Below are 26,954 nucleotides of genomic sequence, written 5' to 3' on the forward strand. Positions count from 1 at the left end.
AGTGGCGAGATTCACACCAGCTCACACAACAAGGAAAACCAAGCAAACTAGCTTGAAACTCAGCAACAGCTGAACATTACTAAACCAAGTAACAAGGCAGTACTTAACTAAGAACTGAGCCATACTGAACCAGATAACCACTGCAGGATAACGAAGCCCAGCATCCCCTACGGACTACGAGAAAAGGATTTACCGGTAGGTAATTAAAATCCTATTTTCTCTTACGTCCTAGAGGATGCTGGGGTCCACATTAGTACCATGGGGATGTACCAAAGCTGCCAGAACGGGAGGGACAGTGCGGAGGCTCCTGCAGAACTGATTGACCAAACTGTAGGTCCTCAGAGGCCAAAGTATCGAACTTGTAGAACTTAGTAAACGTGTTCGACCCAGACCAAGTAGCTGCTCGGCAAAGCTGTAAAGCCGAGATACCCCGGGCAGCCGCCCAGGAAGAACCCACCTTACGAGTAGACTGGACCTTCACAGATTATGGACACGGCAATCTTGCCGTAGAATACGCATGCTGGATAGTGAACCTGATCCAGCGAGAGATCGTCTGCTTAGAAGCAGGACACCCAATTTTCTTGGGATCATACAGGACAAACAGAGAGTCCAATTTTCTGTGACGAGCAGTCCTCTTCACATAGATTTTTAGAGCCCTTACAACATCCAAGGACTTTGAAGTAATTGAGGAGTCAGTAGCACCTGGCACCACAATAGGTTGGTTGATATGAAAAGCCGACACAACCTTAGGAAGAAACTGCTGACGTGTCCGGAGCTCAGCTCTATCTTCATGGAAGAGGGGCTCTTACAAGACAAAGCCCCCAATTCCGACACACGTCTAGCAGAAGCTAAGGCCAACAACGTGACAGCCTTTCACGTGAGAAACTTGACCTCAACCTCCGGTAGAGGCTCAAACCAATCCGATTGGAGGAACTGTAACACCATGTTAAGATCCCAGGGTGCCGTAGGTGGCACAAAGGGAGGCTGGATGTGCAGAACCCCTTTCAAGAAAGTCTGAACCTCAGAGAGGGTAGCCAGTTGTTTTTGGAAGAAAACAGATAGGGCCGAAATCTGGACCTTTACGGATCCCAACCTCAGGCCCATATCCACACCTGCTTGCAGGAAGAGGAGAAACCGTCCCAGCTGAAACTCCACCGTAGGAAACTTCTTGGACTCACACCAAGATACATATTTTTTCCAAATACGATGGTAATGTTTAGACGTCACTCCTTTCCTAGCCTGTATCAGGGTAGGAATTACCTTGTTCGGAATGCCCTTCCAAGCTAATATCTGGCATTCAACCTCCATGCCGTCAGACGTAGCTGCGGTAAGTCTTGATAAGCGAACGGCCCCTGCTGCAGCAGGTCCTCCCGAAAAGGAAGAGGCCTCGGCTCTTCTAGCAGTAGATCCAGAAGATCCGCGTACCAAGTCCTTCTTGGCCAGTCTGGAGCAATGAGGATTGCCTGAACTCTTGTTCTCCTTATGAGTTTTAGAACTCTTGGAATGAGTGGAAGTGGAGGAAACACGTACACTGACTGGAACACCCACGGAGTCACTAGGGCGTCCACCGCTGCGGCTTGCGGGTCCCTCGACCTGGAACAATACCTCCGAAGCTTCTTGTTGAGACGAGAGGCCATCATGTCTATTTGAGGTACACCCCAAAGATCTGTTACCTCCGTGAACACCTCTGGATGGAGTCCCCACTCTCCTGGATGGAGATCGTGTCTGCTGAGGAAGTCCACTTCCCAGTTGTCTACTCACGGAATGAAGATTGCAGACAGCGCCACCGCGTGATTTTCTGCCCAGAGGATGATTCTTGTTACCTCTGATATTGCAGGTCTGCTCTTCATTCTGCCCTGTCGGTTTATGTAGGCCACCGTCGTTACATTGTCTGACTGCACCTGAATGGCTCGATCTCGCAGAAGATGAGCCGCTCGGAGAAGACCGTTGTAGACAGCTCTTAGTTCCAAAACGTTTATTTGAAGACTGGATTCCAGGCTTGACCACCTTCCTTGGAAGGTTTCCCCCTGAGTGACTGCGCCCCAGCCTCGGAGACTTGCATCCCGAACCTGCGGCCCTCCAGAAGGTGAGGCATTTGTAGCCACCAGAGGAGTGCAATCCTGGCTTTCAGCGACAGACGTATCCTCTGGTGCATGTGTAGGTGAGAACCCGACCATTTGTCTAGGAGATCCAGTTGGAAGGACCGAGCATGAAATCGTTCGTACTGTAGAGCCTCGTAGGAGGCAACCATCTTCCCCAGAAGGCGAATGCACTGATGAACCGATAGCCGGGTTGGCTTCAGGACATCCCGGACCATTGTTTGAATCACCAACGCTTTCTCTTCCGGCAGAAACACCCTCTGCACTTCCGTGTCGAGGACCATCCCCAGAAAAGACAAACTCCATGTCGGCTCCAAATGTGACTTTGGAAGGTTCAGGATCCAACAGTGTTCCCTGAGCAGATGAGTCGTGAGAACAATGGACTGCAACAACGTCTCCCGGGACTATGCCATTATCAGCAGATCATCCAGATATGGAATTTTGTTCACCCCATCTGAGGAGGAGACCCATCATCTCGGCCATCACCTTGGTGAACACCCTCGGTGCTGTGGAGAGGCCGAATGGCAGTGCCTGAAATTGATAGTGACTGTCTAACAGTGCAAATCTGAGATAAGCCTGGTGTGGCGGCCAAATCGGAATGTGGAGGTACGCATCCTTGATATCCAGGGATACCAGGAATTCTCCCTCCCCTAGGCCTGAAATCACTGCTCTGAGAGACTCCATTTTGAATTTGAACACCTTCAGGTAAGGGATCAACGATTTCAGGTTCAAAATTGGTCAGACCAAACCATCCGGTTTCGGTACCACGAAAAGGTTTGAATAATAACCCTTGTTTTGCATATGAGGTGGAACTGGGACAATGACCTGTGACGTTTCCAATTTTAGGATGGCCTCCCGTAGGATAGCCCTGTCTGTCAGCAAAGCTGGCAAGCCTGATTTGAAGAATCGGTGACGCGGGAGTGTTTGAAACTCCAGTCCGTACCCCTGGGACACAATATCCTGTACCCAGGGATCCAGGCCGGACGATTCCCAGACATGTCTGAAACGTCTGAGTCTCGCATCCACCAGCCCATCCTCCAGGCTGTGCGGTCCACCATCATGCTGAGGATTTTGAGGGACCAGAAGCAGGTTTCTTGTCATGGGAGCCTGCGGGTGCAGGCTTTTTGGATTTTGCACGACCACCTCTAAAGAAAGTGGTAGGAGGCTTGAACTTTTTTGCCTTAGCGGTCCGAAAGGACTGTGACACAGCAAAAGAAAATGGTTTCTTTGTAGAAGGTGTAGCAGAGGGAAGGAAAGGTGACTTACCCGCGGTTGCCGTGGAAATCCTCGCATCCAACGCTTCCCCCAAAAGAGCCTGACATGTGTAGGGTAGAAAAAAAAATACTTGAGCGCTGACACTAGAATCCTATGGTATTTAAATCCACTGATTTAAGGCTGCCGCTTCACTGAGAGGTCACTGTTAACCTCACTAAAAATCAGTGTTGTGTATAAAAAGAATGAAGCGCTGTCCAAAACAGTGTATATTTAAAAAACACAAAACATTTATTACACAATACATTACAAACATATATCACACGGCCGGTGTTTGCTATTAATGAATTAATTAATTAAAAAAGATGCTTAGAATTTCTCATAGCCACTCCGGAGTTAATAAGCATAATTAGTGCACTATATATTAGTAGCAAATGATCACGCCTAAATCAGTAGGCTTGAAATGATTCAAAAGTTCAAAGCATGAAGATGGATTAAGCTTGAAAGGTTTATAAGTCCATAGCATGGAAACTTGTTAGTATAAAGCGTATTAATGCAGGAATTACTTTCATGCAATTGAGTATATCCACTGTATCTGCTATTTAGCAGGATGATTTAATACTTAGCAGTCCAGCGTGGCCACGCTTGATTTACAGCAACTCTGCGTGTCTTCAGACCTGGTAAGTGTATATACAGGGTGACGTCTCACTCCTTTTGGCTCTGTACTGGTCCTCACGCTGTATTGCTGTTGGAGAAATAAAGGCTCCCAGCCGTGGATGGCACTCCTCTTACGCGTTTCTCCGCCTGTGTGCAGCTCGGCAGCTTCCTCAAAGAGAATGAATTAATTCATTCATTAATAGCAAACACCGGCCGTGTGATATATGTTTGTAATGTATTGTGTAATAAATGTTTTGTGTTTTTTAAAATATACACTGATTTGGACAGCGCTTCATTCTTTTTATACACAACTCTGATGTGTAGGGTAGGTTCTCCACGCTTCTCCTGGATTCCGCGTCTGCAGACCATTGGCGTAGCCAGAGTACCCTGCGAGCTGAGACCGACATGGAAGATATCCTTGCAGTCAGCGTCCCCAGGTCCTTCATGGATTCCACCATGAACCCCGCAGAATCCTGTATGTTACGTAGAAACAATTCAATGTCACTTCTATCCTTTGTATCCAAATCCTCTAGTAATGTGCTTGACCACTTTACTATGGCTTTAAAAATCCATGCACAGGCAATAGTGGGCCTTAATGCCACTCCTGAAGCAGTGTATATGGATTTGAGCGTAGTGTCAATCTTATGATCTGACGTTTTTTTTTAACGCGGTAGATCCAGGAACAGGTAAAACCACCTTTTTAAACAGTCTGGAGATGGATGCGTCAACTATGGGTGGGTTTTCCCATTTTTTCCTATCTTCCTCAGGGAAGAGAAAAGCAACCAGAACCCTTTTTGGGATCTGGAATTTTTTCTCTGGGTTTTACCAGAATTTTTCAAATATAGCGTTTAATTCTTTTGACGCAGGGAAGGTTAGCGAGGCTTTCTTATTGTCAGTGTCAACCTGCTCAGGTGGCATGTCACTAATGTTTAACACACTCTAATGGCCTCAATCATGAGCTGCACCCCTTTGCAAAGGATGCCGCTCCCCTCAGCACATCCCCATCACAGTCTGCTGTATCAGGGTCGGTATCCGTGTCATCTTGCATAATGTGGGCAAGTGCACGTTTCTGTGGCAACATACTAGGGCATTTTGCAGGAATAGGAACAGAACCTGACCAAACTGCCAAATAATTCTTTAATACCTGAGTTTCAGTCTCAGTATGGGCTACCCTGGTAGAGATCATCCCTTTAATAGAGGACAACCACTCAGGCTCATTAATTGGGATCTGAGACAAAACATTACAATCCTGTGTACATGGAATGGATCCCTCCTGAGAGGAAGCATCCTCTGCAGCATATGACAGAGTCCCTAGACATGGCTATGTGAGACGACAAACATCCACACAGGAAAATTTCAGACAGTTTCCCCCAAGTATTCCACAGAGAGACACAGAGATTGGAGCCAACCCACACACAGCGCTTTCTGAGGTAGAACTAATAAAACTACCAGCGCTATCTGTGTACCTTAATAGACTACACAGACTTTACACAGCCTCCCCCCCTTCTACAACCCCCTGGTACCGCACAGGATAGCTGGAGTTGCTTGGAGGGACAGCTCTCCCTGTCAGCGGCTGTGTACAGGAACTGCAGGAAGGAAAATGGCGCTGAACGCTGCTGGGTCTGCTCTAAGGAGAAGCTCCGCCCCCGAACATGGAACTGCTTCCCGCTCTTCATTTTATTATACTGGCCTGAGGATGTCTGCTGGCAGTGATCCGGGGACCCTGACAGGCTTGCTGGCCAGTGTAGGGTATAGGTGCTGGCTCAGGGTGCCGCGCTATGTACCCATGAGCCCAAAGCGCAGTTAGTACTGCGCTCCCTACCCTGTTGCCGCCATCTTCACACCGGCTCCCCGCTTGCCAGGGGGCTGGTGCCTCACTCGCCACAGAAGTCTTCTGGCTCTGTAAGTGGGTGGTGGCATGCTGCGGGAGTGAGCGGTCGCCTGGAGCGGCTAACGATCAGCACCCTCAGGAGCTCAGTGTCCTGTCAGCGGAGATAATGGCTCAGACCCCTCAGGGCAGACACTACTCCCCCCCTTAGTCCCACGAAGCAGGGAGGCTGTTGCCAGCAGCGTCCCTGTGCCTAAACTAACTCTTAGGAAAAAAAAAAAAACTAAAGAAGCTCTAGGAGCTCCCCTAGCTGTGACCGGCTCCTCCGGGCACATATTCTAAACTGAGTCTGATAGGAGGGGCATAGAGGGAGGAGCCAGCCCACACTCTCAAACTCTTAAAGTGCCAATGGCTCCTGGTGGACCCGTCTATACCCCATGGTACTAATATGGACCCCAGCATCCTCTAGGACGTAAGAGAAAGAGCTCTTTAATAGAACACGTATATCTACATATAACTGTGAGCAGGAGTATTATAGCAAGCAGTCTCAAGCAAGCAGTAAATGGCTAGGTAGCCCCCCTACCAGAAGTAGGTAAGTGTCCAGCATTGTTTTGCATTGTGGGGAATCCGGAAGACCCCTCAGTGACTAACCAAACACTCCTGACATCCAATAAGTACTGCTCCACTGCTGTCATACTTGCTTCAATAGCCTTAACGCATTTCAAGCTTTGTTGCTATTCCTCAGAAGGCAATGCAAGTGTGTGATCTTCATAAGGGCCTTAAGAACCCTAAAACCTAAAGTCCTGCTGCCATGACCAGAAGTGACGCATTCTGGTACTTCCGGTCCGTGATCAGGGTTGATTGTAGTCCAAATATGTGGCTATGGAGGTTTCAACACCTGGGCCAGTATTTACTAAAAATCCGAGTTTGGCCGATTTGTGTTTTTTTTTCTAAGTTCCAATCCGGGAATTCACTAAGCACCAATCTCGGCAGTGTCTGGTCTATTCGTAATGGTTTGAATGACAACGTTCCGAAATACGAATGAATAGACCATCGGTCAAACGCAGCTGTTATTTCATAGAATACGGGCATTCACTATTCATTCGTATTTGGGTGTTAGTTTCTGAGTGCTCAAGTGCGGGTCTGTTTTTTTTTTATTCGTTAAAAAAAGCAGCAAAAAAATAGACCTGCTTTTTCCAGTCGAGTTTGGATAACCATGCACGGATCAGTGAGATCTGTGCATGGTTATCTATGGGAAAGGGTCTGTTTAGTGTAAAATCTGGAAAAAAAATTGCGTGGGGTCCCCCCATCTAAGCATAACCAGCCTCGGGCTCTTTGAGGCGGTCCTGGTTGAAAAAATATGGGGGAAAAAATGACAGGGGTTCCCCCATATTTAATCAACCAGCAGCGGGCTCTGCGCCTGGTCCTGGTTCCAAAAATACGGGGGACAAAAACCGTATTTTTGAAACCAGCACCGGGCTTCACTAGCCAGGTACATAATGCCACAGCCGGGGGACACTTTTATACTGGTCCCTGCGGCCCTGGCATTACATACCCAACTAGTCACCCCTGGCCGGGGTACCCTGGAGGAGTGGGGACCCCTTCAATCAAGGGGTCCCCCCCCCTCCAGCCACCCAAGGACCAGGGGTGATGCCCGAGGCTGTCCCCCCCATCCAAGGGCGGCGGATGGGGGGCTGATAGCCTTGTGAAAAATTGTGAATATTGTTTTTAGTAGTACTACAAGTCCCAGCAAGCCTCCCCCGCAAGCTGGTACTTGGAGAACCACAAGTACCAGCATGCGGTGGAAAACCGGGCCCGCTGGTACCTGTAGTACTACTACTAAAAAATACCCCCAAAAAACAGGACACACACCGTGACAGTATAAGTTTATTACATACATGCACACCTCCATACATACATACTTACCTATGTTCCCACGAGGCTTGGTCCTCTTCTCCATGTAGAATCCTAGGGGTACCTGTGTTAAAAATTATACTCACATAATCCAGGGTAGATTCCGACCTTTGAATAATCCACGTACTTGGCAACAAAAAAAAATGGAAACCCGACCACGCACTGAAAGGGGTCCCATGTTTACACATGGGACCCCTTTCCCCGACTGCCAGGACCCCCCCTGACTCCTGTCAAAGAGGGTCCCTTTTGCCAATCAGGGAGCGCCACGTCGTGGCACTCTCCTGATTGGCTGTGTGCTCCTGTAGTGTGTCAGGCAGCACACGGCACAGATACAATGTAGCGCCTATGCGCTCCATTGTAGCCAATGGTGGGAACTTTGCGGTCAGCGGTGAGGTTACTTTCGGTCAACCTCTGACCGCAAAGTTCCCACCATTGGCTACAATGGAGCGCATAGGCGCTACATTGTATCTGTGCCGTGTGCTGCCTGACAGACACTACAGGAGCACACAGCCAATCAGGAGAGTGCCACGACGTGGCGCTCCCTGATTGGCTACAGGGACCCTCTTTGACAGGAGTCAGGGGGGGTCCTGGCAGTCGGGGAAAGGGTTCCCATGTGTAAACATGGGACCCCTTTCAGTGCGTGGTCGGGTTTCCATTTTTATTTTTTGTTGCCAAGTACGTGGATTATTCAAAGGTCGGATTCTACCCTGGATTATGTGAGTATAATTTTTAACACAGGTACCCCTAGGATTCTACATGGAGAAGAGGACCGAGCCTCGTGGGAACATAGGTAAGTATGTATGTATGGAGGTGTGCATGTATGTAATAAACTTATACTGTCACGGTGTGTGTCCTGTTTTTATTTTATTTTATAGTAGTAGTACTACAGGTACCAGCGGGCCCGGTTTTCCACCGCATGCTGGTACTTGTGGTTCTCCAAGTACCAGCTTGCGGGGGAGGCTTGCTGGGACTTGTAGTACTGCTACTAAAAACAATATTCACAATTTTTCACAAGGCCATCAGCCCCCCATCCGCCGCCCTTGGATGGGGGGGGGAGGACAGCCTCGGGCTTCACCCCTTGCCCTTGGGTGGCTGGAGGGGGGGGATCCCTTGATTGAAGGGGTCCCCACTCCTCCAGGGTACCCCGGCCAGGGGTGACTAGTTGGGTATGTAATGCCAGGGCCGCAGGGACCAGTATAAAAGTGTCCCCCGGCTGTGGCATTATGTACCTGGCTAGTGGAGCCCGGTGCTGGTTTGAAAAATACGGGGGACCCCTACGCTTTTTGTCCCGTATTTTCCGAACCAGGACCAGGCGCAGAGCCCGGTGCTGGTTGAAGAAATATGGGGGAACCCCTGTCATTTTTTCCCCCATATTTTTTCTACCAGGACCGGCTCAAAGAGCCCGAGGCTGGTTGTGCTTAGGAGGGGGGACCCACGCAATTTTTTTCAGATTTTTTAAGACTTTAAACAACTTTTTAAGGTACACAATGAAGCCCTGCACGGATCTCACAGATCCGGCCGGGATTCCTTGTGTTTTGTCAGGCAGTGTTTTACTCATCACTCCCGTAAAACACTGCCTGATATTACGAATCACATCGACATCGGAAAAAACGATTGTGCAAAACTCGGCAGCTTAGTGAATAACCGTATCAGGATTCAAAAAGTTGCAGTAAAATGCACCCGATACCATTCGAGTTCAAACACCCTTAAAAACGGCAAAAACACGAATATTAGTAAATAAACCCCCTGGTGGTGAGAGCAGTGACATCCCTCTGTGTTTATAAGAAAGTCCTGACACTTGACCAAACTGTTCTCATACTCTATAAGTGAATTTTTTTTAAAAGATTTTAACTGCCAATTTTTCCTTGCGAATAGCATCTGTTGTCAGCATCACTTTGCCATAACCTCCCTCTCAAAGTATAAATTGGAAAGTAAATTGTTCCAGTGTTAAGGGGGCAGTGTCTATGCTGTGGTGGCTGGTGGACCTAGTGCAGCTTTCTTTTACAGTTTGCTGACCTGGAGGAATGTCTGGTTGGCATTTGCTTATTGCTGTTATGAATTGATTTCTTTTTGTAAGAAATCCTGCAAATCTGTCCCAGTGTCTTTGTATAGCTTTTTTTGTGGGATTTCTTTTTGTCATATCTTTCTCTGAAAGGTTTCTCTGGCCTACACAATGGCTGCATCCTTTCCCTGGATCTTCAGCAATGTTAATGTTTCTCCTGTGCCTTACTTGCCAAAATCTGGGACATCTGCTGCATGATTATATAAAGTGAGCTCTTTTCTTTTTGCTGCAAACCTGTCCCAGCCTCTCTATACACCTGCAACACCTCTGTTCATCTGCATTTCTTCTCACCTCTCTCTTTGCTGGTTTTGATTGGCCTGCCTGCTTTTCTCTGAAGCTCTCTACTATTTTGCTCCGATTCTTTTCTGTATCTTCTTTCCTCTGTACTGTCATGCGTTTTCTCTATCTCTTAATAGTTCCCATGATATCTCAGAAGACAAGACTTCAAATGCTGTATAAGTACAGATGTAGCCATGCTCATCTTACAGCGATGCGGCATGCTATGCCAGGCTGTGATTATTCACAGCCAGCAATTGCTCAATTAATTCCATTAGGAATTAATAGAGTAATTGCTGGCTGCAAAGTTGCAGCCCAGCATGCCATGCAGCAAGCCGTGTTGCAGCATGCTGCACTGCAGGAAAGAGGAGCATGGCTACATCCGTAGCTGCATGATGTCAGCAGTAAGTGTGACGTCACAAGTGTGCAACTGACCATAATCTTAGAGGTCTCTACATTATGGCAGTTGATATATGAAAGTCTTATCTTGTACAAACTTTAAACTGTAAGATATGTAGAAAGTGTCCTTATTCCCTCTGTGTAGAATGTACTTGTGCCTATATTAACACATCAAAATAAATATTTTGTGTATAACTTTTCTTGATGGAGAATCTCTGAAGTTTAGACAGTGAGTTCTACTGAGAAATATCACAGGCTGATGTGATACTTTCTGCTATGTATTACAAAAAAAAATGACCAGTAACCTATCAGGCCTCATTTTCACTTTGACAATTTGAGCCATATTTATCATAGACAGCCATTTTATGGCGATATGTAAGACTTTTACGTAATTCAGCTTAAGATGTCTGCCAGACAGAGACTGATCACACAGGATGATTGGTCTGCATAGACACAGTATGTACAGCTGCTGCATCAGAAGAGCATGAAGAGGGTGCATCATCCTAACACAAATTGCAACTGTGACAACTACAAGATGTGACGAACACGTGGGCATTACAGTAGTATACTCTTGTAGATCACTGCTTTTCATCAGTTGTGATATCAACTATTATAAAACCCTAAAGTGTTCTTTAATCCTGCCAATTTTCCACTAGTCATAAGAGGAATCATTTGCTCATTGTGGCCTATATCTCATGAGCAGTATAGCTCATTAAGTATTAGGCAAGGATGTTGTGATACTACCATAAACCTGAGGACTGCTCAGTTCCAGTCCTTAAAGTACCACAAACAGGTCATGTTTAATCTATTTTGCTGAGCCAGTAATTATCCCTCCTGCTTCTGCAGACAGAATCCTCAAAACATGACCTGTTGGGGGTACTTACGGGTTGAGGTTGAAAACCTGCTTAATGAAAGGAATGATCTACAGATGAGCCCTGCCTCATCTTACTAACGGATATTCGCGGTTCGACTGCAGCGACTAGTGTGCCGTGTACTGCTTACGCATCAGTGATCCATAAGATTGCACGGTGGCCACACTCCCGTGAATGAGTTCCACGCAGGCATGAATAATCGCACCCGCGACACGTATACAAGCAGGACAGAGGAGGGAGGACTTATCCATATATGGGAAGCTGCTCCTCTGCTATAATGGTAGCCCTATCTGACTTCTAGGGGCTGCAACCGATGCAGTCTCTAGAAGCCTGTGCACGATCCAAAAAGAAGTCTGGAACACAAGCACACAGGTGATGGCACTGGAGTGTGACATGTTGTGACCTACAGTGTGGCAGTAAACTCTAGTAGTATAAAGTAGGCAATGAAAAATGGCTGCGCGTGATTAATACAAAGGGGACAGAGAGACACTAAGAAATGGAGAGTAAAAGGAGCAGTAGGAGAACTGAGTGGTATTGGGGCTTCTTGTCAAGAACAAACCATTCACAACATTGCTATACCTCCTCCTAAACTTTGTGCTGTCCTCCAATGCTGCCAAATACCTACAGTTCATCATGAAGCCGGAGTCCTAGCTTGCTGTGTTGTTCTTATGGGAGACTATTGGCACCAAGCTTGTGACCATTATTTTGCTAAATAAAATCAAAGATATTTTACTTTCTCATTTTACAATCAACACAAGTAATAATTCAGTTTACAGAGATTGCTTGTTTCCCTTCCTTTGTTTTTCTTATTAATCTCAGGCTTTGGTCTTCTTATGCTGTGTGCAAGGAAAACGCTCAGCACCACTTCTCTTGTTTTTCCATATCAGGGACACAGTTGATATGTGGACGAAGCCTTACTTCTTGCAAATATATTACCTGGTGTCCCAGGCAGCCATCTCCCCTTTTCTACTGTATAAGTGTCAGCGAACGCATGCAGGCTGACAACAACTGGTCACACTGCCTGGAAATATTCAGGATGCTTAGAGGAAAAGATATGTTGATATTAATTCACAGAGTTTAGAGTCGTTGGGGTAAATTTACTAAAATGGGAGTTCTATTTAAAATGGGATGTTGCCCATAGCAACCAATCAGATTCCAGGTATTATCTTCTAGAAGGTGCTAGATAAATGAGAAGTAGAATCTGATTGGTTGCTATGGGCAACATCCCATCTTAAATAGAACTCCCATTTTAGTAAATTTACCCCATTGAGAGATTAAGGGGTATATGCAATTGCGGTCGAATTCCTGAAAATGTCAAAAAACGGGACATTTTCGCCCCCCAAAAAAATTCGACAACGCAATTCAGTACTTTTCGTCAAAAAAACGGACTTTCCAAAATCGACATTTGTCAAATTCGACATGTCTGCAATGGTACAAATGCGGCAATTCGACAAAAGTATGTTCAATTGAAGTTTGTAAATTCGACAACAGTGCTTTTAGACAGTAAATTCGTCATTTTCAATCCGCCACACTTTGCTGGCAGAAACTAATAAAAAATTTTAAAAACATGTTTTTTTTTTATTGGTAATAGCATATCTATTTATATTAGAAGGGATTAGGTACTTGGTTTGTCTATTTTGGAGGCACAAGTATTATTTATATATTTTTAAAAATATATATATTTTTTTTTAAATGGAATGGTAAAAATCAGAAAACAAATTGTGTGGGGTCCCCCCTCCTAAGCATAACCAGCCTCGGGCTCTTCGAGCCGGTCCTGGTTCTAAAAATCCGGGGAAAAAACGGACAGGGGATCCCCCGTATTTTTAAAACCAGCACCGGGCTCTGCGCCTGGTGCTGGTGCAAAAAATATGGGGGACAAAAAGTGTAGGGGTCCCCCATATTTTTTACACCAGCATCGGGCTCCACTAGCTGGACAGATAATGCCACAGCCGGGGGTCACTTTTATACAGCGCCCTGCGGCCATGGCATTAAATACCCAACTAGTCACCCCTGGCCGGGGTACCCTGGGGGAGTGGGGATCCCTTCAATCAAGGGGTCCCCCCCCAGCCACCCAAGGGTGAAGCCAGAGGCTGTCCCCCCCATCCAAGGGCTGCGGATGGGGGGCTGATAGCCTTGAGAAAATTGAAAGAATATTGTTTTTTCCAGTAGTACTACTACAAGTCCCAGCAAGCCTCCCCCGCAAGCTGGTACTTGGAGAACCACAAGTACCAGCATGCGGGAGAAAAATGGGCCCGCTGGTACCTGTAGTTCTACTGGAAAAAAATACCCAAATAAAAACAGGACACTCACACCGTGAGAGTAAAACTTTATTTCACACATGTCGACACACACATACTTACCTATGTTCACACGCCGACCTCTGTCCACTTGTCCAAGTAGAATCCACGGTGTACCTGTGAATACAATTATACTCACCTCAATCCAGTGTCCGGATCTTTTAAAATAATCCTCGTACTTGGCAAAACAACAAAACGAACACCCGGACCAAACGGACTGAAAGGGGTCCCATGTTTACACATGGGACCCCTTTCCCCGAATGCAGAGACCCCCCCGTGACTGCCGTCACAGAAAGGTCTCTTAAGCCAATCAGGAAGCGCTACTTCGTGGCACTCTCCTGATTGGCTGTATGCGCGTCTGCTGGCAGACAGCGCATCGCACAGCTCCCTCCATTAGTTTCAATGGTGGGAACTTTGCGGTCAGCGGTGGGGTTACCCGCGGTCAGCCGCTGACCGCAAAGTTCCCACCATTGAATATAATGGAGAGGCTTTGCGATGCGCTGTCTGACAGCTCAGACGCGCATAGCCAATCAGCAGAGTGCCAGGACGTTGCGCTCGCTGATTGGCTGAAGAGACCTTTCTGTGACAGGAGTCACGGGGGGGTCTCTGCATTTGGGGAAAGGGGTCCCATGTGTAAACATGGGGCCCCTTTCAGTCCGCCTGGTTCGGGTGTTCGTTTTTTTTTTTGCCAAGTACGTGGATTATAATCTGGACACTGGATCAGGTGAGTATAATTTTTTTCACAGGTACCCCGGATTCTTCAGTGACGAGGGGGGCGTGGCAGTCGGCGGGTCAACATAGGTAAGTATGTATGTGTCGGCATGTATGAAATAAAGCTTTACTTTCACGGTGTGTCTCCTGTTTTTATTTGGGTATTTTTTTCCAGTAGAACTACAGGTACCAGAGGTCCCGTTTTTCTCCCGCATGCTGGTACTTGTGGTTCTCCAAGTACCAGCTTGCGGGGGAGGCTTGCTGGGACTTGTAGTACTACTGGAAAAAACAATATTCTTTCAATTTTCGCAAGGCTATCAGCCCCCCATCCGCAGCCCTTGGATGGGGGGGACAGCCTCGGGCTTCACCCCTGACCCTTGGGTGGCTGGGGGGGGGACCCCTTGATTGAAGGGGTCCCCACTCCCCCAGGGTACCCCGGCCAGGGGTGACTAGTTGGATATTTAATGCCACGGCCGCAGGGCGCTGTATAAAAGTGACCCCCGGCTGTGGCATTATCTGTCCAGCTAGTGGAGCCCGATGCTGGTGTAAAAAATACGGGGGACCCCTACTCTTTTTGTCCCCCCGTATTTTTTGCACCAGCACCAGGCGCAGAGCCCGGTGCTGGTTTTAAAAATACGGGGGATCCCCCGTCAGTTTTTCCCCCGGATTTTTAGAACCAGGACCGGTTCGAAGAGCCCGAGGCTGGCTTTGGAGGGGGGACCCCACGCAATTTTTTTTCGGGTGTTTTACTGTTTTTCCCCGTTTTTTAAAAATCGGATCAAAATCCGTCAAATCGGCCATTTTTCAACAGCGGGACTGTCGAATCCGTTTTTTATTGAATATGTTGAATTCCGGCACCCACTTGCCGGAATTCGACGGTCGAATTGTGTCGAATTAAAAAACGGGTGAAAAATTGCCGCGATTCGCCGGTAATTGCATATACCCCTAAGCTACTAAGACTGCTAAATTAGAAACCGTTCTGGTTATAGTTATGGTCCACTGCAGACACATCCCCCATGGACTACATCAGGCATTCCCAACCGTGGTCCTCAAGGTACACTAACAGTCCAGATTTTAGTGATATCCATGCTTGAGCACAGGTGACTTAATTAGTACCTCAGTTATTTTGATTTAACCATCTGTTTGAAGCCTGGATATCAGTAAAACCTGCACTGTTCGTGTGCCTTGAGGACCGAGGCTGAGAATTACTGGACTACATAAAGAAAAGCGAATGCAAATCATTTCATGTATGCATTATAAAATACAATAATTTTGTCCTGGAAATGATTCAACACATAAAAAAACCCCACGCATGCACAACAAAAGCAAGAATTTCTCTGTACTTTTAAATGAGATTTAACTTTCCTTTGAGAGGGGTCTGTACGTGCTGGAGGAATACTCTCACAGACTGATTTACGAAACACAAAAAAAGTTTATTGAACATATAAAACACCAAAAAAAGAATCCAGTAATATACACACAAAATACAATAGAAAAGAAAAAGGAAAGCACAGACCACAACTAAAATGATTTTGGAAGTGATCTTCTTCACATTACACACACTGTGCATTCTCCATTAACAATCTAGGAGAAAACAAGCCTGTAAACACAATATTTGTACTTTTATAAGTTAAATGTAAAAGCAAGATGGTGAAAGATGTATAAATTCAAGCAATTTGATTGGTCTAAGCTTCCGCTACAGGAATTATAGAAAATGGATGTAGAAACTGTATATGAAGTCTTTCTAAAGCTGTACAATGTAGAGGGGTTACCGCCTGAAGATGATTTTATTAATTTGCACATTCCTTGCTGCAACCTTTTCCAAATACATCACTTTATCTTTCTGCATTTTTTCTGTGTTTTATCAATAAAGTTTTTTTGCATTATCTATCCTTTAATACAACAGCTCAGCTTCGTGCGGTGATACAGATACGGCAATAACAGCTGTGTGTTTTATACAGCAGCCACCGTAAATATCTCTATCTAGATGATGGAAATGCTTTTGTGCAAAACACAGGGAGCAAGAAGGATAAAGCAATGCCCTTCAGAAGTCATACCACTAAAGTGACTAGCGGAAAACCATTTCAAATGTGTTTTGGTACAATTTGTAATAACCTCCATGGCAGTAAATGCAAATATAGTGAACCACTACCCTTTCCACAGTATGGCAGTCGTTGCTCTGTGAGCGTTGCCATATGTGGATGTTTCAATTTTCAAATCAGAGATAACTGCAGATTAATTTTACATACGGCTATCTAGATTCTTATACCTGAATGCTGTCACCAAATTATTGATGTTTTAATTCCAGAAAATGTGTTTACTTCGTTAATGTGAGAAATTGTTATAAAAACTTTGATATGAAAGACGATTGCATGTTATTTGTGCTTCTAAATAAATCACACCGCTCACTAGTTACACTGTGGGGTCATTGTGGCAGAAATTCACCTTGGAAAATGATCATACTTCACAAAATTGTGGGGTCTAGTGGAAATATAATAATAATAATAATAATAATCATCATCATCATCACATTTCCACAACATATAAGGAGATTTGGAAAATCTACATAACAAGTGATCTGGAGATTAGATCTCTACTATGGTTCTCCATGCCATGCATCAGCTGCCTCAGGTTTACAGGAAAGCATACTGTCCATGGCGCTGTGGGGGGTGATTATATTGTGATTTTGTTGGAGTGCATAGTTTAAAATGTAAAACACCAGTTTAGGGTCAGAAAACACCTCATACAACTTTCACACAACTTTATTAGTAAGCACGATTACCAGAGGTAAAGAGAGTTGAAGTTTTCTTCTTGCTCTAACACTTTGTGAGTGTGTGACAGGATAAATATAGGAGACTGCTTTCCTAGAACTACATCTACCATCATACTCTGCAGACATGAGCTGCCTGACTGAGCACCAATGGCCATCTACAGAGATGAGTTATACTACCCTGCTCTAAATGCACAGGGTCCAAATAACTTGAATTTACACAAAGCTAGTACGAAATAAGCTTAAAGTACAGTGACCTTGGCAACCTGCTCCCCACTCCCCAGATAATAGTCATTAGATATATGAATTATCTTCACATTTTAAGCGCTCTCTTTTGACTAGAAAAGACAGTACTATAAGACCTAAGGGTACTGTCATTTCACAGGGCGCTCTAATCTAACTTTCAGAAATGGAGGCTGCGATCCGATGTCCAGGTGCAGCTTCCTAAAAGGCAGTATATGACTGCCCATACACAATATACAGTCAGAGGGTTATGAGACAATAGCTGAGACTCTCTGACCTGGTGCTCACACAACAGTATGTTCCACTTCACTGTGGTGCTTACATCATGTGCCAGCTTCCCATAGGATTACAGAACCAAATCACTGCCATGATGCATGCTACAACTCTAGTGCCCCAAGCCAGACCAGGGTACTATCACCGGCCATTTCCCTCCTAGCGCACACCCTCCAGGAACAGCGGATAGGATGTCCTAAGTACATATTACAGACGAGGCAGACTATTGTGTAGTGTCTAAGGTTACATCTAGAATCCAATGCTTCCTAGAGACAGCTCGGATCAGATTACCTGAGAATAGTGGAGGATATTCAAATTTATTGCAAAATAAAAGTTTGCCTTTCAGTTGTTCACTGGAGAAAACTCATCTCCCTTTATCTGTACATACATAGCATATTCCATTTGTGCAGGAGGCGGACTTTATTTTCTGTAATACTGGCTTCTATACTGTACATACCTCCATCTTCTGTATAATATGATATTGTTAAGGCTTCCAACATACATGTTGGCATCATGTCTGCATATCCATAGCACTCACAGCTACATGGACTGTGAATGGCATATGAAAGGATAGTGAGCTTAGTGCACCTCCCAGTGAGGTGTTTATACCATTATACTCAGTGAAATGCGTATGGGGTGTGCAGGTGTCACCGCCCATGCCTGCTATAATAATCCCAGCATAGTAGGGGAAGTAGCAATGGTTGCTGTCAGCACGCCCTCCCTGAATAAGATATGTAAAGGAATGGATAAAAAGCAGACATCAGTAACATAAAGCTGTACAGAAAGCGGACACTAATGGGTCTATTCATGAAGCAGTGAAAAGAGTGGAGAAGTGTACCTGTGGAGAAGTTACCCATGGCAACCAATCAGCTGCTCCGTACAATTATAAAGTATGCAAATTATAAATGTTACTTCAATGCTGGTTGGTTGCCATGGGCAACTTCTCCACTGGTTCACTTCTCCACACTTTTCCCTGCTTCATGAATAGACCCCTAAAAGACATAGGGGCAGATGTATTAAGCCTGGAGAAGTGATAAATAAGTTATAAGCAGTTATAAAGAAGTGATAAATGGAAGGTGATAACGAAGCAGCCAATCAGCTCCTAACTGTCATTTTTCAAACTCTTAATGATTGGCTGGTGCGTTATCACCTTCCACTTATCGCTTCTTTATAACTGCTTTATCACTTTTCCAGGCTTAATACATCTGCCCCATAGTGACCTGATGAAGCGGCAGCCCCACATTAGAAGCCGCCAGCCACTGATGTCCGCTGCAAAAAGTTTCAACGTGATTTAGGATTGAGACCTATAAAACAAATGATCTATAACTTTAATGACATGTTTTATTACTACTCTCTGTTTCTAATATGCTGCTATTAGGCACACACTGTACATACTACCAATAAGTACATTATATTGGGACTTATGAACTAGCCAACGATAACCTATCCATGGCAACAGCAAGAGGATTTTTCACTTGTCAGCAATAAAATTCCTGTAAACACTGTATGGGCTATAGTAGTAAATATTGCTTTTAAAATCACAGTTAAACAAGAGCAGGTCTTGTGGCTTACAGCCATTGCGGATAATCCTTTGTAAAGTGACAAACATCAAACACGAGGATGCATGACTGTAAAGGTGGGTACACACTAGTAGATATATCTGCAGATCAATTGATCTGCAGATATATCTACGGACGGATCGGGCAGTGTGCTGTGCCCGATCCGTCGGGGACTGATGTCATGAACTGGGCGGACGTGTACACACGACCGCCCAGTTCAGCTGTCAATCACCGCCGGCCGCCGCAGCATGTGTACGGGCGGTCGGCCGACCGCCCTGTACACACACAGCGACGCCCCAATATATCGGTAGATATATTGGCCGTCGGCTGTGCTGCGAGGCCGACGCGATACGTCTGTGAATGACGGAGATATATCGACCAGTGTGTACGGGCCTTAAATCTGTAACAACTTGTAGTTTGGTCACTAATAAACAGATCATAAACCTCAGGCTATAGCATCAACACAAAAACTACTACTGATAGTAAACACTAGTGCAAATAATAACCTTTTATTTAGTGCTTTGGATCACTGTACATAAAGTAGTACAGTGCCTCAGCTGGTCAGGAACTGATAACAAGCTACTAAACAACACTGCGGGGAGTGTATGAAAAATGGGGCACGAGGAAAAAAAAAGCACTTTTATAGTATAGGTTATTAAATGAAAGCAGGAGCCTGACTGATTGTGATCAGTTGTTCCCTTCAGTTTTCATAAAGTACCCCCATTGTTTTAATAACATAACGTTCATTAAAGCAGTTAATAAAAGGAACGATGCAAAAAAGTTTTCTGTGACACTGGCAGATGGAGGCATATTCCCAGTTCTCAGACAAATTGAGAACAAGTCATAATCTGCTAAGAACAAAAAATGGGCAGTAATGTTACTTTCTAACAATCATTTAATAGAAAAAGTATAAACCCCACGAGGATCATGGACTTAGTTGGTTAGGAATAATTCTGCGGTGGGCAAGAAGCTGCCCTTTCCAGGTGTTGTAGGACTACACATCCCTGCATGCTCTGCTAGTTTTGCTATTTGGCTTTACTAAAACTGTTGCAGGGCATGCTGGGATATGTAGTTCAACATCAGCTAGAGAGCATCTAATTGCCCACCCCAGAACGTCACATGTAACTTTTACTGCAATGTAACAAAACAACATAGGGATCTTTTTAAGAAGTCAAGTCCACAGAAAATGCAGCTACGCGGTCAGTCTAACCTACACTTTAAGTCTTTTCTAAATGTATACAGATTGTGTGGACATGAACAGCGCTGATTCAGCCTAAGCTCTGAGGAATGTCATCCGCAGTGATGTTGTTTCATTTCACAGTGTTTTCTGGTGCCCGTTAGGGGACGGTGTATCGCTGGGCACATTTGAGAGCTGAAGCTTATCTAAACCTGCAAAAATATATTAACAAAGTATTAGTAACATAGTGCCAGCAAAATAGTCCCACAAAATCTGCAAATATAAATGATTTTATTATAAATGAGATGGAACCCACATTGTGTGATAGAAGCTACCTCTGTCTTTAACACACTGCAAAAATATTGAAAAGAAATGGAAACAGCACTTCCCTATGTCTTCTTTGGTGCATACACATATATCCACTAATTGCTGTTCTTCATTTCATACATTTAATTACAGTAGAATATTTTAACCTGCTTTGTGTGGAGAAAATATACCCCATAATAATGGACAAGGTGAACAAAAATTCAAATCTCAAAGTTAGGACAAAAATGTTACCGCATGTGGTATATACAGTATATGACTTCAGTGTGTACACAGATAACTTGATACGATGCACAAAAAACATCCAAAAAAAAAATAAAATTTTTTTTATTGAACACTCTCTGGCCAACTAGAAAAACTGTAGGGGCCTGTAAGCAGAGCCACCCTAAAGGTGGGTACACACCTATACAATCCATGTTCTCCTGATAAAGGAAGAACGGGCCGTCCATTGTTTGTGTGTGTATGCTATGCCGATGTAGGAGCATTAGCCGATAAATGGCTTGTAACACTCCTTCAATGGTCAGAACTGGGAGACTGTATCTTATGTGCTGCACATGCGACCTCCCGATCCCCATAGAGGAGCCGCTACCCCCCAGCTGCTGCCCCCACCACACAGCTGGATACACGCACAGCCCAGCTGATCAGATGGGCTGTGCGTGTACACACGCACAGCCCAGCTGATCAGATGCCATTGCCCAATCAGTATGATCAGCAAGTGTGTACACACCTTTAGTCCTAGAAAACTCATTCTTCCGCAGAACTACCATGCTTTCCTCCCCTTGTGGGCTACTGAGAGAAGGGGATCATTTCACTCTCTGGGGTAAATTCACTAAGATGGGAGTTCTATTTAAGATGGGATGTTGCCCATAGCAACCAATCAGATTCTACTTCTCATTTATCTAGCACCCTTTAGAAGATAAAACCTGGAATCCGATTGGTTGCTATGGGCAACATCCCATGTTAAACAGAACTCCCATCTTAGTAAATTTACCCCTCTGTTGGAACTGGTTTGAATTAAAATTGCTCTCAATTTGCAACCAGATACAAAGTTGGGAATATAAACCAAACAACTGTGCAGTATGTGTGTGCTACAGTACATGCATAAACTGACTATGGAACATACTGTATTACCAGACTAGTTACCAGCCCATCAACATGACGGAACATCATAACCGTAATGTCGGTGGCGGTGGCTGTGTGCATCCGAACCAAGCAACACTTGAATTGCTTTGTCGATCGCCATATAGTGGCTTCCGGTGCACAAAACACTAGAATTCCCCCCATAAAGGTGAGGAGCAGTGATATCCTTTTATTATATAGGATACACTAAAAAACTGGAGCTAATTGTACTATAGAGTACACTACCAGAAATGTGAAACTAAAATAAAGAGTTAGATATCTAGACAACGCTACATGAAAGCAATGAAATGTTACCATTAGGATAACAAAGCAAATAACAAATAATATGATTGTGGTCCACACCACCAGACTCTTGTCCTGCCTCTAATCTTGTGTCAGTGCTCAAGCTTTTGCCTAATCCTAAGGAGCAGCTACTCACAAGGCAGGTGACGACTTGGGGACGTTATACACTCAAAAAGACAATAGGGAAGAGGAGGAGCTGGGATGTATGCACCAGGTGGGCGGTCCTTTCGGAAAACACCTTCTGTCTAAGCCTAGGAGAATGGGATACTAACCCCAGAGTAATGGCTGCCAAGGAGAATCTCGAAGAAAAGGCATTAGTGAGTATAAGCAGTTTTGATTTTTATTACCAAATATTAATAGTGTGCATTCACTGTATGATACAGATGATCAGAAAATAAGATATAAAGGTTACCTATTGCTTTCAGCAGCTCCTCTCGAACAGCTGATGTGAATTTACGCACCAAACACAGTGTTGTCACGATGGCAAATATCAAATTATATGCAACAACGATATAAAAGTTTCCCAGCCAGTTAAACCTTCCGAAATCGCCTAATAGATCAAATCTTGTGATTCCTGTATGTGTAGAACAGAGAATGAGAAGTCACTTTATACATAATGTATAATGCTGGGATAGGCACCGGTCACAGGTCTCACATCCAGACACACTACCAGAGAGCATCCATCATGCCAGGGAGACTTGGCAAACAAGGGCATGCAAGGTACTGAATATACCAAATTACTGACCGATCAATTTATTTCTCCCTCCAACAAATGGTGCCTTGGAGTTTATTCATTTACTAATATCTTTAGTCCTGTACTAAGCACGGCTTTATAAATAGGAGCGCTTTCCATATAAATCAATTACTAGCTCAAATGTTACTTATTTCCATAATTCTATAATCATTTCCATAACCATGTTTCTGCCATTAACATTTTTCAATTAGCTGAATTTAAGCTGGTTGCAAGTCGCAGGACTAATGTATAGAAGTAATTACATGACTGTTGCTATTGCCAGGGCTGCTTTGCATGCTAACAAAATAGCAACAATTCTAAATTACATTTTTTTTTGTTAAATATAGCAACACTAAAGTGTGTACCAAGCGGCACTCTGCTGCTCTGTCTGCACTCACGCCATGCACTGGAGAGAATGAAGTGTCAGCGATATTTCCATATGAAAAAGAAAAAAATAAGATCTGAATTTCTTGATTGTTTGTTTTTTTCCTCTAGTTTGCTTTTCCCACCATGATCTGTCCAGTTACCTCTTTGATTTACAAAAAAAAAAAGTTTATTTTATTCAATTTTTTTTTTTTTTAATACTGTGAGAAGACCATGAATCTGTTTAACGTATTTATTCCCTTTTATCTATTGAAAAGCACTAAGCATAACATGTAATGCAATGCATGTTGATATTTTGCAAAGCACCACATGACTCACTGTACCCTAATGCAGTCTATTAATCCTGTTTGGACAGCTGTGTCTGTGCATTTGTTAGCTGTGTTCTAATTGTACCATCCTTCTTTTACCTTCTATCTCATTCTTTTATTTATCTCTATGGCAAACTATTCAGGAATGTCGTTTGTAAGGCAGAAAAAAAAGTTGGTTTCGCCATTAATTTGTTTTCTTTGTAACAACAATTGTGCCCAGCAAGCGCCCTTCCTCTCAATAACCAGTGTACATTACTACCAACTGTTACCAACAATCTTGTATTATAGAGCACACAGATTCAGCTATAGAAAGATGGAAACAGGCTTAAGTGACAAAGCCTATTTGTTCGTTCCCACAGCATTTTTTTTATACCTGTTTACACACACATAAATGCTTTTTTTCTGGTTATAAACAGGAGAGTTAATCCAATATGTTAAACAGTCTATAGCAAAAGTGGGAATGGATACAGAATACACAAAAAGTAAAATGAAACTTGTTGAATACAAATTATAATAATGTAACACATCTCCTGCTAAAAGGAGATAAATATATAGTACAACAGTGGCGGATCCGGGGGGGGGGGGGGGGGGGGGGAGGGGGGTGTCACCCTGTCGTTTAGAAGATTTTTTTTTTAACTTTCATTTTAGCCTGCATTAAGTGGCGGAACAGCCGGAGACAACGGAGTCAGGTGCCGCGGGCACCTCCTCCGTTGTCTCCCGTTCCGCTTGTACCAGTTCCACTCAGCTACTGTGAGAGCCGAGGATTCGGGAGCCACCGAGCGCTGCGCCCCTCAGCATCAGCGCGCTGGCTCCTCCTTCTGTGTGACCTGGTGCCAGTGGTGATCTCTGTGCTCTGGTCGCAGATGTCACGTGGTTTCCGGCCGCGACACAGAGCCTGACTGGGGAGCCGTCTGCGCTGTGCAGTGTGTGCGGGACTCGGGAGTACAGAGATGAAGCGGCTGTCATTGTGCAAGTGGGCGGGAGAGCAGCAGGGTGCATAGAAGAGTCTGTAACTTATGTGGCCCAAAATACAATGGGAAGAATAGTGTATTAATGTTTTAACATTCTGTGGCTGTGTTTGTGTGTATATGTGTGTGGGTGCATATGTGGTTGTTTGTATATATGTGCTGTGTGTGTATATGTGGCTGGTTGTGCTTATGTGACTGTATACTGTATATGGCTGTCTGTATATGTGACTGTGTGTGTGTGTGTACTGTATATGGCTGTCTGTGCACATGTGGCTGTCTGTGTATACTGTATCTGGCTGTCTGTATACAGTATGTGACTGTGTGTGCATATGCAGCTGTCTGTGTACACGTATACTGTATGTGACTGTGTGCGCGTATACTGTATGTGGCTGTCTGTGTATAAGTGACTGCATATGTGGCTGCGTGTATATGCGACTATATGTGACTGTGTGTTTACTGTATCTGGTTGCCTGTGTATATGTGACTGTATGTGACAGTCTGTCCATATGTGACTGTGTATTGTATGTGTCTGTATCTGTGCATATGTGGCTGCGTATATGAGATTGCCTGTGCATATGTGACTGTGTACATGTGGCTATTTATGTGTGTGGCTGTGTATGTAATTGTGTCTATGTGTGTGTGGCAGGTCCCCTACCAGGCCTGTCCCCGCACTCAACCTGTCTCCTACCAGGCCTGTCCCCGGAAACTCGCCCTGTCCCCTACAAGGCCTGTCCCTGCACACTTGCCCTGTCCCCGCACACTCACCCAGTCCCCTACCAGGCCTGTCCCCGCACACTCACCCTGTCCCCGCACACTCACCCTGTCCCCTACCAGGCCTGTCCCCGCACACTCACCATGCCCCCTACCAGGCCTGTCCCCACACACTCACCCTGTTCTCTACCAGGCCTGTCCCCACACACTCACCCTGTCCCCTACCAGGCCTATCCCCGCACACTTGCCCTGTCCACGTACACTCACCCTGTCCCCTACCAGGCCTGTCCCCGCACACTCGCCCTGTCCCCTACCAGACCTGTCTCTGCACTCTCGCCTTGTCCCCTACCAGGCCTGTCCCTGCTTACTCACCGTCCCCGCACTCTCATCCTGTTACCCACTGCCCTTGTACTCCATGCCCCCAGCGTGATGAAAACGAGGGCGTGACTCATGAGTATGGCATTCTCTGTGAGGCCAAACCCCTTGTTACAAAGCCACACCCCTTTCACAGGAGCACATGTACCGAACCCCCCCCCCTTCCCCTATTGTGGTTCCCCCCCTGTCATTTTGTTCTGGATCCACCCCTGTAGTACAATATATACTCCTGCTAAAAACACACACTCTTCCCATGATATTTTCATGACCTCTTCACTTCTCAATATATGAACTGATGTATCTCAAAGTAGATGAATGTCTTATTACCTTTTAGGTGGGCTAAAGGAGCAAATGTGAAATTGTCAGTATCCCCGGCATCAAGGGCCACCATAAGCACACTGAGCAGCTGCCCAGTGACCTATAATTCTAGGGGCCTTTTGAGCAGGGGTGGGTGGTGGTCACACAATCATAATGACGAAGCAATATTCTCTGCCTACCAGCCTGCAGCCAGACAGTGATTGGCTATCAACATGCTAATTGGTTGAGGGCTGGAAGAGCTATCCACCAATCAGAGTACTGACAGCCATTCACTTTATGGAAGCATGTGGAGACATGGTGCAGGACCGCAGAAGGGGTAAGATATGATTTGGTTTTATTGGCTCCCATGAGTGGGTGGGTAGGGGCCCCAATGCACTGCATTGCCCAGGGCCTACAATGCTGTTAAGACGGCCCTGCTTGCATCATATACAATTTGCTTGACAAGACAGCAACGTTTTCATAATTGTGAAATTTGCATTGCACGTTTTGTTTAAATGGGCCTTATGTAGATTGATAATTTGAGGAAATGCTATAGAATTCCTACAAAATGGAAAATAATAGACTCACCTAAGGTTCTTGACATAACTGGCAGAGCTGAGCTAAGCACCAGAATAGATACACAGTTCCCAATGATCTGTGAACAATGGAAAAATACATTAGATTTGTTGTGATTATATTGATTTACCTGCATCTACTGACATGCTAAATAATGGTGTCACCCTCAAGAAAGCTCTACACCTACCAGAAACAACACAGGACTTTGTCATGAAGGCTGATAAACTTTGCAAAACTGTACATGTAATAGGCTGTCAGACATGAGGATACCGTCGAGAGTAGCCACACAATCTAAGAAATATGTGTTATAACCGATAAAAATAGCGGTAAGAATTCAGGAAAATGTTCATCGATCACAACATTTTGAAAGAGGATGTTATCCAGAGGATAAGGTCTACTGAAGAGATATTTTGGCTGAACTGTCCTAATCTGTATTTATTATTTGATGTATACATTACAGTACGTTTATATCATACCACCAGAATTAGAAGCAATAAAAGGCACTCA

The 26,954-nt window shown here is 44.8% G+C and overlaps 1 protein-coding gene across 4 annotated transcripts in view; it reads right to left on the reverse strand.

Moving 5' to 3' along the window:
* Window positions 1-15,739: 15,739 nt before the first annotated feature.
* Window positions 15,740-26,954, reverse strand: part of LMBR1 (limb development membrane protein 1) — a 592,458-nt gene continuing 581,243 nt past the window's right edge. For all 4 annotated transcript variants that reach the window (XM_063921898.1, XM_063921896.1, XM_063921899.1 and 1 more), the window contains 3 exons: window positions 26,460-26,526; window positions 22,508-22,669; window positions 15,740-20,561 (listed from right to left, as the gene is read on the reverse strand). In XM_063921898.1, coding sequence (XP_063777968.1) covers window positions 20,488-20,561; window positions 22,508-22,669; window positions 26,460-26,526 — 303 coding nt within the window. In that variant the 3' untranslated portion in view covers window positions 15,740-20,487. The remainder of the gene's footprint in view (window positions 20,562-22,507; window positions 22,670-26,459; window positions 26,527-26,954) is intronic.

The sequence above is a fragment of the Pseudophryne corroboree genome, chromosome 5 (assembly GCF_028390025.1).
Source record: "Pseudophryne corroboree isolate aPseCor3 chromosome 5, aPseCor3.hap2, whole genome shotgun sequence".
Taxonomy (NCBI): Eukaryota; Metazoa; Chordata; class Amphibia; order Anura; family Myobatrachidae; genus Pseudophryne; species Pseudophryne corroboree.